This window comes from Pygoscelis adeliae, unplaced genomic scaffold, assembly GCF_000699105.1.
Source record: "Pygoscelis adeliae isolate BGI_AS28 unplaced genomic scaffold, ASM69910v1 Scaffold402, whole genome shotgun sequence".
Classification (NCBI taxonomy): Eukaryota; Metazoa; Chordata; class Aves; order Sphenisciformes; family Spheniscidae; genus Pygoscelis; species Pygoscelis adeliae.
In genome coordinates, this window is record NW_008824411.1 from 6783006 (window position 1) to 6796955 (window position 13950).

A 13950-nucleotide genomic window follows, 5' to 3' on the forward strand; every position below is an offset into this window, starting at 1 on the left:
GGTGGGGGCGGCGGGGGCGGGTGGCGGCGGCCGCCTCGAAGGTGAGCGTCTCCTCCTCACCGCAGTCTGAGGCGTGCGAGTCGTCGTGCAGGGCCAGGTAGGGCTCCGAGATGTAGCGTTGCGGGGTGGACTGTCGGCTCTGCTTCCCCACCGGGGAGCTGGAAGACTCGGTCAGGCCAGCAGCATTGGGCTCCAGAGTGGAGAGAAGCGGGGACCCCCCCTCGCTCTCCTCGGCGGGCAGCGAGGCATCTCCGGTGTGCCGCAGCATGGAGGCGTAGGAGAGGAGGGGACGCGGCTTGGGGGGCACCGGTGGGAGCTGGCGACGGCCTCGCCGGGGGGTGCTGGTGTCCGAGATGGAGGGGATGGAGCTTTCACTCAGGGAGCCCGTTCCCTGCAATGCACCAAGACATGCTGGGGAATACAGGGGCAATGGGCAGTGCCATGCACCCACTCCCTCCCACCCTGAGCCTGGGGTCCCCGGAGCATCCTCCCGCTTGGATGAGGCCCCGCTGCACCCTTGCCTGCCCCATCCCTGCCTCGGGGTCTGCTCCAGGGATGAGGATGGTGTATGCTCTTGGTGGGCAAAAGTAAAAGGCACCTACAAACTCCCTGCAGAAAGAGCTAACGGCTCACCAGCTGCTGGTCTCTACAGGCAGCATCTCCGTGGGCTTCAAGCACACTCAAGCACAGGCATCTCCAGGCTTGTGTAGCTGGGACACTTTGACCTTGGCAGGGAACGGATGCCACAGTGGTGAGAGGATCAGTGTGGAGATCCACCCCTCTCCCCAAATGCTCTGCAGGGTGCCAGAGCAGCCCGAGCCTGCTCAGCTCAAGGGGAACAGGGAGATGCCACCGTAGGGAGGAGAGACAGCACAGAGCTCCTGGAGTTGGGGCTTATCTTCCTGGTTTTGGCAAGGAGCTTTTTCTATGCCTCCCTTTGTGCTTAGGAAGGGGTTTTTGTCACCCACCTGCCTGTTGGGTGTCTGCGACCTGCCCTCGCTGGGTGACCGGGACTCGCGCCGCCGCTCCGGTGACTCGTCATGCGCCTGGGGACTCCTCTCCTCAGAGTTGCAGCGGGAGATATCAGGGGACAGCAAGTGCTTGCGCTCTTTGGATCGGCCCCGCTCCCTGCCGCCTGAGCGATGCCCGTCGGACCCGTGGCCTGCAGCACATCCCCGTCAGTCCCCATTGTACCCTCCCCAGGAGCAGGGGATGCTAGGCTGAGGGTTTTTTTGGCATTGGTGTGGGATGGGGCCACCCACCCTTGCTCACCCGAGTCGGTGTTGAGGCGCCGGGCAGAGAGCTGGAGCGAGGAGTGGTAGCTGCGCCGGCGGGACTTGTAGGTGTTGTCACTGCTGCGCTCCATGGAGAACTCATCCAGCCAGGAGCTGTTGGTGCGCTTGTCCCGGATGGTGGAAAATGATCGCCGCATTGAGCTGGTGTCCGTCACCACCTGCAAGCAACCCCGGCCAGCCGGGGATGGTGTTAGCGCCGTGCAGGGCTGGGGGGGACTGCGTTCGAGCAATTACCAGTTCACCCATTATCACTGGCACACCAACCTCCGGGATGGGGAGATTCGGGGTGGGGGGGGCGGCCAGCCTGAGAACAGCCCCCCAAATAATCTCTGTGCAAATCAGGGGCAGGAGGAAAGTGGGATTTAGCTTTTATGCTTGTGAGCTCCCCTGCCCCAGCTGGCTGGGAACTGTGCTCCACAAGCAGATCAGTGACTATGGTTCAAGCCAAGGCGCAGCATGTTGGGGGAAGAGCAGCAGCATCCCGCCCCAGGCATGGGGACACGGAGGGTACCAGGCCATTGCCCCCCCAGGCCGTCTCAGCATCCCTCCCCGCCTTGAAAACAGGGTCAAGTGGAGCAAACAGAGACATCGAAGAAGAAATCATTGACAGAAAGGGGATTCTCCAGTGCCCCTCGCTCGGTGTTTATTTTCCTGGCTGCTGCCACTTTTCCAGACCCCTCCTTGGTTCCTCATTTATTCCTGCATCCCCATCCCCTGCACTCATTCCCTCTCTCCCCGCTCATGCTGTTGTTTTACCTTTCCTCTCCTTTTCTTTCTCTCTCCCATGCTTCTCCTTTCTACCTTCTCCCCTCCTTCTAGCTGTGTTCTCACATGTTTTGTGGAAAACATCACCTCCTTCTATATTTTCCTTCACTTTATTCTAGCAGCTTTTTGCCTCTGCAACCTCAGGCCATTCTCCCTGTCTCCTCTCCCCTCACCATATCCTTTCTGCTCCCATCCTCTCCTTCTGTTCATCTCTCCTGCTGCCAAATGGTCAATAAAGCCCACAAGGCAAAGCCTCCCTTCCTCTTCACGTCCCCCCACAGTGCCATGACATGTCACACCAGCACTGACACCAGGACCTCTGTGAGAAAGCAGACCCAGAGACTTCACAGCAAAACCGAACCCCATAAGAGCATCTGTGTCTCAGTGGAGGCTGAGTACAAGACAGAACAACAGAGAAACTGGGCAGACAAATGAGGAGGTGAGATGTGGCCTGGGTTCCCCTGGACAGACGGAGAAGCGTGTGTGTTGGGACAATGGGAAAGGAAGGAAAAGGTGTTTCATCACTTGGGAGATCATCTGACAGCGGGGCTGGTACTCCTTGAACCTCAGCCAGTGCCCGGGGCTGGAGGAAAGGAGGGGTGTCCCATCGTGGGGGGACCCTGCAACCTCCTGGCGTGGCCCTGCTCCACTGTGGACCTCCCACGTGAGCCAGGAGATCAATTTCCCTGGCTGCTCTCTGCTGATGGTGTCCCCCATGTAGGGGAACAGCAGCTCTCCTACTTGTGCAGCACCCCAAAGGTGGGGAGATGCTCCGATGCTGAGGCACTGGGGAAGCCGCAGGACTTGCTCAGCGTGGAGAGAAGCCCCAGTGTTACCTGGTAGGCTTTGCTTGGACCCGGCACCCATGGGGGCTTTTCTTGGTTTTACCTGGGGATCCACAGTGAGACGAGGCATGGAGGAGGCCCTCCCAGAGACAGCGTGGTCCTGAGTGTCCACGGGAAGGCAGCTGCCACGGTTAGAGGGCTGCACTCTTTGAAACTCCCTAACCTCTGGCTCCTGGAAATAAACACACAGCCAAGCTCTTGGGATGGGGTTGGAGCAGGGCAGCGCGCTGCTTCTGCCCCGTTTGCAGAGGGCAGCCCTGCTCGCTCAACCGGGGGCAGAATTTAAGTGGGGCCAAAAAGGGAGTCTAAGACATATCATCCGTCATATTGCTACCGAAAAATAATCTACGATTCACAATCCATTGCAGGTGAGCCCAGATGTGTTGCTTCAGGCTTGCCTGATGGCCAGTTCGTCTTGCACCTCTTCAGTGGCAGTGAAAACCCTGCCTAGATCTGGGGATGCCCTGACTGCCCAGGCTTTAACTCCTCCTCCTTGTGCCAGAAGGGGATAAACGTAGGGGATTTTCTCTCTGACCGTGCCTTAAAGGCTTTCTGGCCACATCCCCATTAAAAGAAAGCATGCCGATCGTTTCACCTTTGCGCTTTGGTTAATTCCTGATTTAGGGGACTCTTTTGTACAGGACGTGGTGTCAAGGAGATGGGCAGGGCGTGACCCTGGAGATCTGCTAGAAGGTGACTTTATGGGGAGGGGGGAGCCTCATCTGCCACCTTCCCGCCAGTAGGACGGTGGCATGGTCAGGGTGGCCGGGGCAGAGGACGCCTGCCTGCACGGTACACAGCTCACACAGAGTACTACAGACCCCGGGGACACGGACCGGGCTGGAGACGCACAGTGGTACAACACTGCATCCGACAAGCGTCGGGGTGGTGCGCGAATGCACACACACAGACATGGAGAGAGAGATATATAGATATGTATATATATATATACACACACACACAGACAGACACTGCTGCTGCCGGCCGTCATGTGTGTGAAGCCGGAGGGGTGTGCTCCCATTGGAGGCAGTTTGACAGCTTGGTTTGGGATTAGGGACACCAGCACTGACAACAAAATGAACATGAGTCTGAAAACATCAGATACCATCACTCAGCATGGGGTAACCCACTGAAATGAGCGCTCAGTGGAAAAAAGAGCAGCCTGTGAAGAGAAGGATATTTTACTGCAGGACATTGGACCCCGGTCACAGCTCTTGCCCCCAAAGCACTTGCTGCTGCCTGGCCCCACCGGCCAGGGCTGGTCCAGGGATGACTACATCCCCAACGCCTGGACAGAGACGAGGGGCCAGAGCCCCAGCTGGGGGATACCCAGGGACGTTTGTCCCCTGCTCAGATCTGTGTGTGACCCCGCAGCTGCCATCCCTCTGCTGTGCTCGCTGCCACAGGGGCAGGGAGCAGCATTTCCCCACTGTGCCGGCAGTCCCACACCTCTGTGCCCACCAGCATTTTCGCTGGGACCACAGGCGAGTGCCCGCCAGGCAGTGTGTGACTTTACCAGAGACTGGTGCTCCTGGAACTGCCCGTGGGCTGGATCCATGCACGCCAGCTGGAAGATCTCCTGCGGTGAGAGCGGGCTTAGCGAGGGGAACCCGCTCCGGCTGCTCCTGCAAAGATGGTCCAGCTTCAGGGAGGCCACAAGCCGGTTGCTGCCATCACTGAGTATCGCCTCTCCAGTGGCTCAGAGCTGGGGAGCCCCTGTGCTTGCCCCCCAGGCTGTCAAGGCTGAGACCTCCAGGAAAAACATGTTGTTTCTTGGACAGCTGAAGTGGTGCCCGAGCAGGTGAGGACACCAGTGTCCCAGGTCCCGCGGCAGCAGTGGGACATCCCAAGTGCAGTGCCAGCAACTCCCACCATCTCATTCCCACCAGCCAGGGTTCTGGGATCCCCCACCAACCCTGCAGCACCCAGGAACCCGCTGCTCAACTGCTCTTGAGGTTCAGGTCCATCCCAGACCCTCCTAGGTAAGAGAATTTGCACTTAGTGCCGGGATGGTCCTGCAAGAAGAGCATCCATGCAGACACCTGGACATCCCTCTTGGCCACCTCCACTGCTGTTGGTGATGCTGACACACACCAGCTACGTGGGATCCTGCAAAAGCTTTGTGCCAGGAGCTTTCTGCCCTGGACTGGGTTTCCCCTGCTCTTGGCAGCTCTTTAACCCTCTGTGCATCCCAGTGCCAGCTCCAGAGAACAAAACGAGGGCTGCAGGAACAGAGAAGTGACAGGAATACCTCCCTTCTTCTCAGGGCAATACTCACAGGCCTGAGAGGGTGTCCTGCTGGAGGTAGGGCAGAGCCTTCGCGTTCGAGATGATTTCCTGCGGCAAGGAGGACGGCTCCATGCGCTGGAACATGGGGGCGTTTTTCTGTATTGAAGAAAGGAAGAAGCTGAGCCTGTAGGAAATGCAGATGAACATCCAGTGCTTCACCAGCCAAGCCCCACCGCTTGGGAAGGCGACGGCGTGCTCATGTTCACTGCTGGGGACCGAGGATGTACGTATGCATGCCTTGTAGTCACCAAACCCCAACCTGTACCACCATCTTCATCCCTCAGCTGCATCCCATGCAGCTGGCTAACACATTTGGTTGGGACGTGGTAGGAAGCAGCGAGGGTGCTCTGAACATCCTTGTCCTGCCCACCGCATGCCCTTGCTGAGCCTCACCTGCTCCTCCAGCTGCTGCCGCTGCTTTTTCGCTTTGCTCTGTTTGTAGTAATCCATGATCATCATGGCTGCGTATATTTTGCCAACAGTCAGGTCAGAGGCTGAGAGCATAAGAGGGAACAAAGTGGGGACACTTGTGTGTTAACAGAAACAGCAGGTCTGAAGGCACCAGCGCGGATCTCGGGACAAGCCCTGCTATGGGATACCCTGGTGACCCTCAAACTCTGCTCACCGCTCCAAAAGAGAGAGAGATGAATACCCAGACACTCCGCGTAGAGATAAAATGGATGGAGGTGGCTTGAAAGCATCATCATAAACCACCAAGACACATATCTTCATCACATCATCATATGTAACGGGGCAAGCGATGCTCAGCATCCTGCCCTTGTATGCTCCAGGGATGATTTACAGGAGACTGGGTTTGGCAGGAGTAGATCTCTGCAAACTGGGTGTTTTTCAAGAGGGTTCCCAAGCAGCCAGGCAGAGGAAGGCAGAAGCCAGCCTGTAGCAACACAAACCCTTTTCCCACTTCTTCCCCCAGCTGGGGACAGGTCTGACCAGTCCCCAGCTCCCTTTGGGAAGATGTTGCTGCAGGTATGACGGGAATTTGGAAGCGATGACAGCCTCTGCAGAGACTCACTTTTTGGCATAGGTACCAACAGGTCAAGCATCTTCTGGGACAGGTGAGGCCAAATGGTCAGGATCTCCTTTTGAAGCTCAGAGTCTAACTGCTGCCAATCTGCACCACCTTGAACAGCGGGGAAAAAACATGGCCCACGTACATCAAGACCAGGCACCAGTGTCCAACTAAAAACACCCCTTTCCCATCCTGCAGTGAGGTTCACAAGCAGCAACCAGCTCTCTGGGCTGGGAGGGCCATCTTGCACCACCGAGCCTGGTCTCCTACTCTTGCAGGGAAACTTTCCTACCATCCCTTCCATATGTGCCTCCATCAACCCATCCCCTGCCCTCCCACTCAAAGCTGCCATCTTCAAGCTCGCCTTGGGTCCGTCTCTGCGGCTCCAATCCTACTCCAGCCCACACACACCTGCTGCTGCCCCACTTTCTCTTTTCTGGTGAGCAGATCATGTGCTGGTGAAAGAGCAGCTCCACTTGGTTGAAATCCTTAAATACTTGGCGATGCTGTGCAAGGAGAGCAGAGTTCTCTGGCCAGTGGTGAAGGGATTTGCTGAGCTTAGGAAGACCCAGGCTCAAAGGGAGCTGTCAATATGTGCCAACCGGAGACACCCGAGCCCAGGGCAACTCTGCCGAGCTGTAGGAGACCCAGGTTCAAATCTCTGCTTTATCTAGAGGGGCTCGAACCCAAGGAGCTGTCTCAGCACCGGGCTTTTGCTGATATCTTGCCGTGGGTTGGGTTCTCTGTTCTCCAACAGCTGAGCTGTTCCCAGGGGACGTTTCATTGAAAATGGCATGTTTCTGCAGAAAGCTTTTGATCTGATGAATCAGAGCGTTTCCAGCAACAACAACAAAGCAGGTTTTCCTGCTCTGAACATTTTATCTTCCCTGAGAGAGAGATTTCTGTTTCCCAGCCTTAGGAAGTCAAGCACATGTGATCTTTTCCCTCCTTGGTTTGGTTTTGTACATGGGGAGGAAGGGGAATTCTCTCTCTCCCCCTTTACACGGTGGACATCAAGCTGTTTCTGGTCTCTAGAAGCAGCTTCTAGTGGAAAACTGGCCACCTCTTCCCTAAAGAAATAGGTTTTTTATAGAGAGCAGCAGAAATTTGCCTGTTCAAGGTAATCACTTCCATCCACATGCCAGGCTCTGGGCGGACAACCCCAATTTGGCTGTGATGTCCTCAGCCTGCCTAAAGGATGAGTGCTGGTCACTCTGAAACCCTCCTAGCTCTGTCCCCTCTCTACCCCACTGACCTTACCTTTTGCAATTTTGATGTCCAAGGCCGTGCGTATCAGCGCCATCAAGGTGGAGGTAAAATGGACCGTCATGTCCTCAGCCACAGGCATGTTCATCAGCACCAGTCTCTGCGCAAGAGAGAGAAGAAAACAGCGGACGGAAAACAATATCGAAAAACACATCGACCAGGCTGGAGGAAAAGAAATTAAACATTAAACAAAAGGGAAAAAAAATTAAAATTAAAAAATAAAAAGCAACAAAGAGTGTCAAAACAGCACAGCCAAAAAAGAAGGGCAAGGATCACCCCGCCACCCCCCTGGCTCCTTCCACCCCAGGACACCGGCTCACTGCCTTCCAGGGCTACTCCTATGCCTCAGGAACGGCCCCTGAGCCCCGCTCCCCACGGCACCAGGGCTGCCACGGCACCTCCCGGCACTTTTGGGAAGACATGCCTGATCCGTCAGGGATGCGGGCGTGGGAAATGCTCGGGAAGGGGAGAGGGGGCTCAGGTTTCTGTTCCTGGGTGGTTCAACTTTCCGGCTCTCAACCCTTCCCACCTGGGGCAGGGGAGAGGAGTGTCCCTAACCTTTAGGGACTTCAGATCAGCTGGATTCCTCTAGCATGCTACATCCTGGCGCTCCCTTTTTGCGTCTTTCAGAGATGAAGTTTGCCAGCACATGCACAGGGTCCAAATTATCCAAGGGTGGGGAAGGGAAGGAGGGGTAGAAAAAGTGCAGAAGGAAAGAGAGAAGGGCAACCAAGGCAGGCTAGACACGTCATGCTCCTTCCCCACCCTGGGCAGGCGGGGTGCAAACTGAAGTGGCCAGATCCACTTTCCAGAGAGTATATTTTGCTTTGTGAATACCTTGGGTCATCCCTTCCCTGCCCATTCCTTTCCCCCCGGCTTCTCAGGTCCTTTCCCTGCCTTCAAGACTCCCTTTTTCTCCTTGAAAAGTGCGATGGTGGAGGTATGCATACGTGAACAAACACATGAGAGCCGGAGAGCATGGCAGCGTGTTTGCAAGTGTACAGAAATCCCCCCTTCGCTAGCCCTGAATGCTGCTGAAAGAGACACAGGCAGCAGCCCGTGGCCAATGAAAGCTTCAGTTTGCTCCAGACCTAGACAACACATTGCTCTCTACCTCTGGGTCTTGTCCTAGCAGCTGCTGCCCTCAGCAAAGTCACGCAGCTCCCACTCCATGTCCTTCAGGGCTTCTCATGCTCCTGCTCCATGCCTACGCAGCCGGGAGCACGCTGTGCCTGTGCTGTGAGTCAACTGCCGGCCACCACCCCAGGAAGAGCAAGGGGAGTAAACTCAGAGCCGCTTCTGAAGGCACCTGGCTTTGCCTTGCACAAGCCATCCTTGGGATAGCTCGTGCCAATGTACCTGGCTCCTCACGAACTGCAGAGCTGCTCCTTCAGGATATGTCCTTGCTGCCCACCTGCTTCCCATTTCCATGGGCTTTAGCCCTGTTTCTGTGTTGGCTGGGACAAAGATGGTTCCAAGCCCAGGGGACGAGCTTGGGCCAGTGAGCTCCTGGGGACACCCCACCCTCCCAACTGTGCTACAGGGTTGCTCTTCATCTCATCTTCTCCAATGCTCCCACTTCCACACTATTGCTGATCCTGCCCCTCCTCTTCCACTAGGGTCTTCCACCCCAGAGCTCCTCGGGCTTGTGAGTGACCACGGCAGCATCATGTGCGTGGGCAGTGGAGACCATCCAGTGTGGCCAGGACTCTTTTGAGCACACCAGGCTCCCCAGGAGCAAGCTAAACACATTTTGGATACCCCCAATGCCTCCCCGGCTCCCCCCAGCCCCACCTCCCGCAGCTCCCTCGAGCCCCGGCTCCTGCTCAGCTCTAGCCCCCGTAGAAGGAAGGGTTGATCTACCTTATAGGCCACTTTGGAAGGACATCTCTTGCCGAGGCCTAGCGGTGGTGACATAAGAGTCAGCATTTCATACATCTCAGTGTAATGGATTCGGCCACTGCTCATGAAGGGGGAAGGGGAGGGAGGGAGATGCAGAGAGAGAGGAGGCATTCCCAGAGAGCAGAAAAACGTACAAACAAAAATAGTACAGGAAAACAGAAGAGAAAAAACAAACGGACAAACAGGAAAAGAACAGGAAACCCGTTAATCAAGGCAAATCATACATGAGAGACTGTCCTGATGTGGATTTATAGCACTGCTCACACAGGCCCAGGAATACCGGCAGAAAGCAACTCACCCCTCTCATCTCTGCTGCTGGCCTCAAGCGCCTGTCTCACTAGCAGTCTGGGAGTCCTTCTCTGGTCTCAACCCCTTTCCTAAAGCCCTCCAGCAGCCCCCAGACTTGTCCTACAGGTTCCAGGGCTGTGTGCGAGTGGTATAAATCAGATACACGGCACTCAAGCCATGGGTTATTTGAGATAATGGTGGTTTGCACCACAGTGCTCTGTGGCCTCCATAGCGTCTTCCCTCCCGGGGGGGGCCTGGGTATTGCTTTGCATCGCCACCTAACCCATAGCCAGAAGGCTGTGTATCCCCAGCTCATAAGGTCTATGCAATTGGGAGGCAGCATCTTGCATAGAAGGCAGTGGGCCAGGGTCACTTGTCAAAGGAAGATGCCCAGTTGCTTCTGTCTGGCTCTGCGGATGGACCACTTTCCCACCATGCACCAGTGCAAAAGGCATGCTGAATTGGCTGAAAAAACAAAACCGGGAGGAAAAGTTGTACATGCCATGCTCCCGCCCTGGCTCTCTCCCACATGCGGCTGCAAGTTCCACCAGGTTGGAGTTTAAAGAGTCTCAGCAGAGGCAGCTGTTCGGGCCTTCCAACATTGGGGTTTGTTTGGGTTTCCCAAGGGAGGCGGCTAGGACGGACCCCCACCTTGTGCTCCTCTGCTCTGTAAGGACCTGCCTAGGGTTGCTGCAGTGAGGAACGCTACCAAAATCGGGCCACCCGGTGATGCCTTGAGCTCTCTGCCAGGCTGAGATATTTGGGCTGTGCCTCCCTCTCTCTGCACATCCAGGAGGCCACTCAAGTACATCTCTCCCAGGGATTCTGGGCTCAGCCTCCTCTTCTTCCCCTTGTGCCAGGCTTCCGACCTGCACTGCAACATTCAGGATGGTCAATGGGCAAGGGCAACCTCACAACAGCAAAGACATCGACTATTACTGCTGGGCTGGGAGGATCCTTCTAGAGAGGAACCCGTCTCAGCACCAGTGCCAAAAAATTAAGCACTCCCCATGGGATCCTGGCCAATTCCCTACCCATGTGCTGAGAGCAGTGTGAAAAGGGGAGAAGAAGATATCTCCTCTTCTCAGGGGGTACCGTCTGGTTTGGAAGCAGCCCCCTGGCCAAAAAGGCCCCCACCAAGATTAGTCCTGACATTTTGGATGTGAACTAGGGATTGCGATGACCCGGAATGGGAGCTGTTCGGGGTGCAGGCACAGCAAAGGCTGGGCAAGCCATCCCCTTTGAGACCTGACACACCTAAATGCATTGGAAAGAGGATTGATAACAACGTTGGAGACTATTAAGTGGGATGATCAAGAGGAAATATCCAGGTCCAGGAGTCCGTAAAGCAGCACCTTGGCAGAGCTGGATGTGCACTGGCTTGAGGTGTCTGAAGGGGAGATGATGACTGCAAAATTTTCATGTTCAAGAACTTTGTGCAAAAAGGAAGTAAGACAGTGATCTTCCACCCACCCTTCCTGGCAGGGGGGATTTTAGTGTACCCAGCACACATCAGACTCTGTCTTTCATACTGAAATTCTCTGCACAGTGAAGGAGGAATGGATTCCCATGAAAGGAAGAGTTTCCATCAGTGACCAAACTGTCTGTTCTCACAGACAGGCTGCATACTTTGCTGCTTCTCAGAGCAGAGACCTTAAAGTGTTTTGAGCAGCACAGCAGTGCCCAGAAACCACATCCCCATGGAGTGAAGCACAGGAAGGCACGTGGAATGACATCCATCTGAACAGGATGGCTCCCAAGAGCTGGTCCCATCACGGGTGCATCCTTGATGGGAGAGCTGGCCATCTGTCCTGTGTCTGGATGGAGATGTGCCCTGTGGCTTTGGCACAGGGTGGCCTGTAAAACCATCAAGCACTAATGGCTCGGTCCTGGTGCTCTGACAGAACGCTGTGAGTGATGGAGGGGGAAATCTGGGGGACATCAGTCCTCCTGTGGTTAGGAAATAAGTACTGTGCTGTACCAGGCTGTTAGGAACAGAGCACCAGAATAGCAAGTGATGTGAGAGTAGATTCAGGAACAGGAAATGTCCACAGGGACATGAATGTCTGTGGAGCATGCACCTGACCCATGACCATCTCAAGGGCTACTTTTAGGGGGCAAAAGTGATGCCTTGGCTCACTTTTGCATGACTCCTAGAAGCAGGGGGGGTGAAGAAAGGTAGAGATAGCCCCAAGAAGTGGGGTTGGCTGCCAGGATACAGTCCCAGCAAGATTTAGTTACAAGACCTGCTCTCCCCAGTATAAGGACAGAGTTTGCTGGACTTCCATGGGAAGTCTTCCTGCATCAATGCCCCTTTGTTAGCCCACCTGCAGATGGCCTAGTGGGTATGCTTCCATACCATGCTGCACCACTGTGCTGCATCCTGAACTTGCCCAAGAACCATCTCTTCCAGAGCAGGCTGTCCACCACTCCATAAACACGTTGGTGGTTGTTTCTGCAAGTCATCGTTGTCACATGGCCTGGCAGGAAAGGGGTGTGGGCTCCAGGAAGGTGAACCTGTGCGCTGTGATGTGCAGGGAAGGCTCACCAAACTGAAAGGTGAGCAAGTTGGGTTGGCATTTTGGGATCTGGACCATGGTGGCAAGATGCAACAACCATGTGGGTTTTCTTTCTTCATCAATTGCCTTCTGGGAATTGTTCCAGGGCAGTAGGAATCCCTGAAAATCTCTCATGTCCTTGAAATACCCCATGCACAAGGAAGAGGAGACTGAAGTAACACAAGGAAGAGATGGGGATGGTCTCCCTCACATGACAGCAGAAGCTGGTCTCACTCTCTCTGCCTCCACCTCCCCTTGAGTTTATCTACCTTCACTGCTCTGTCCATCTCACAGAGTCAGCAGAAAGCCCAGACTGCTGCAGAGCTCCCTCTTCCCAGGAAGCATTACTGGTACCTTTCTGAGTACCAGGTGATCCAGCTTAGGAGAGCAGCATTTGCCAGTGAAGCCCTGATGTCAAATGAGAAAGACTAGGAATTCCCCCTGAAGGTATCTTCTGTCTGCAGGGACCTGAGCAAGTGCCCTTGGCAAAACCACCATCCTTTGCCAGGAATGCAACAGAGAAGAGCGGAAAGACTGCAAGGAGCCCCTTCTTGAATGGATGAGACATCTGAGATTCTTGCAAATCCTAACACCTAAACACCTCTTCATACAGTAGATGACCAAGGCCTTGTCTCGCTTGCTCTGCTTTACTTCTGGTGGTCTACTTCAAGATTTCAAATGTGTGCATCATCCCCATGACCAACCACGGAGGGTGACAGACCTGCTCCAGGGATGCTGGCTGGAGGAAGCATTTCTGATGTGGCAGGGAGGATGTGGCGGCTACAGCATGCCATGCTGAGGAACCTTCTTCCCCTGCAGAGCCAAGATCACAGTCTGGGGGCATTTGAGCTTCCCTCGTACATCTCCTTAGATGCTGCGAGGGATGCAGAGGGAAGAACGGGCTCTGTGGTTCATCCTTTTGTGCCATGAACACAGGCATGGATGTCATGGATGTGGCACTTCAGAGAAGATGGCAGGTGCGGGATTTTGCTCAACTGTCACCCCAAAATAAAATTTTTAAAAGATGTGCAAGTCAGAGAGACACAAGGAGGCCAAACCGCTGCCGTGGACTCACAGCCAGCAGCTGGGAGCTCGGCTCAAGCAGAGGGAGAGGAACTGTTGAGGTCCAGAGACGTGCCCAGGTGCCACCTCCTCCCAGCAGGTCTGGCAAGCCAAGGGCAAGACTAGCAGAAGTCCTGCTCCCCCAAGAGGTGGTAGTGTGTCCTCTGAGTGCCACACTTGCAGAAGTGTCTGTTGGGCACAGCACAGCGTCCCCCAAAGTTAGGGGTCTCCCTGGCTTCCCCATCCTCCCCCCAGTCCTCACTCTCCAAATCAACAGCAAAGTCCCCAACATCCTCCTGCCTTTGCTCCCCCCTCCCTCCCCAGGAGTAAACCACACCTGAACCCCCAAAAAAACTTCTGCTCCCATGTGAGGGCACTTTGAGAAGCCAAGCAGGGATGGTGGCATTTGGCCTGGCACCCTTCAGGGGCCCTCTGCGCCGACAGAGCTGGGGTGGGGGGCTGGCTGGGGGACGCAATTTGTCGAAACCCACCCCGGGAGGCTCTGAGCCCCCCCGGCCCCACTCATGCCTCCCCTCGAGGAGGACAGCTGCTGGCTCTGGGAGGCCGCGGACCTCTTTAAACTCGAAGGAAAGCAACGTCAGGGTTCCCTCGGGAGGCGCGGTGGTGGTGGAGCAGGGGGGAAGGAGGGG

The 13950-nt window shown here is 55.5% G+C and overlaps 1 protein-coding gene across 1 annotated transcript in view; it reads right to left on the bottom strand.

The window, feature by feature from the left end:
• CACNA1E (calcium channel, voltage-dependent, R type, alpha 1E subunit) overlaps nt 1-13950 on the bottom strand; it is a 101400-nt gene that overhangs the window by 2664 nt on the left and 84786 nt on the right. The window contains exons 39-47 of the mRNA XM_009320728.1: nt 9354-9450; nt 7485-7590; nt 6228-6335; nt 5588-5688; nt 5184-5290; nt 4422-4530; nt 1273-1453; nt 969-1162; nt 19-391 (exon numbers count right to left, since the gene is read on the bottom strand). Coding sequence (XP_009319003.1) covers nt 19-391; nt 969-1162; nt 1273-1453; nt 4422-4530; nt 5184-5290; nt 5588-5688; nt 6228-6335; nt 7485-7590; nt 9354-9450 — 1376 coding nt within the window. The remainder of the gene's footprint in view (nt 1-18; nt 392-968; nt 1163-1272; nt 1454-4421; nt 4531-5183; nt 5291-5587; nt 5689-6227; nt 6336-7484; nt 7591-9353; nt 9451-13950) is intronic.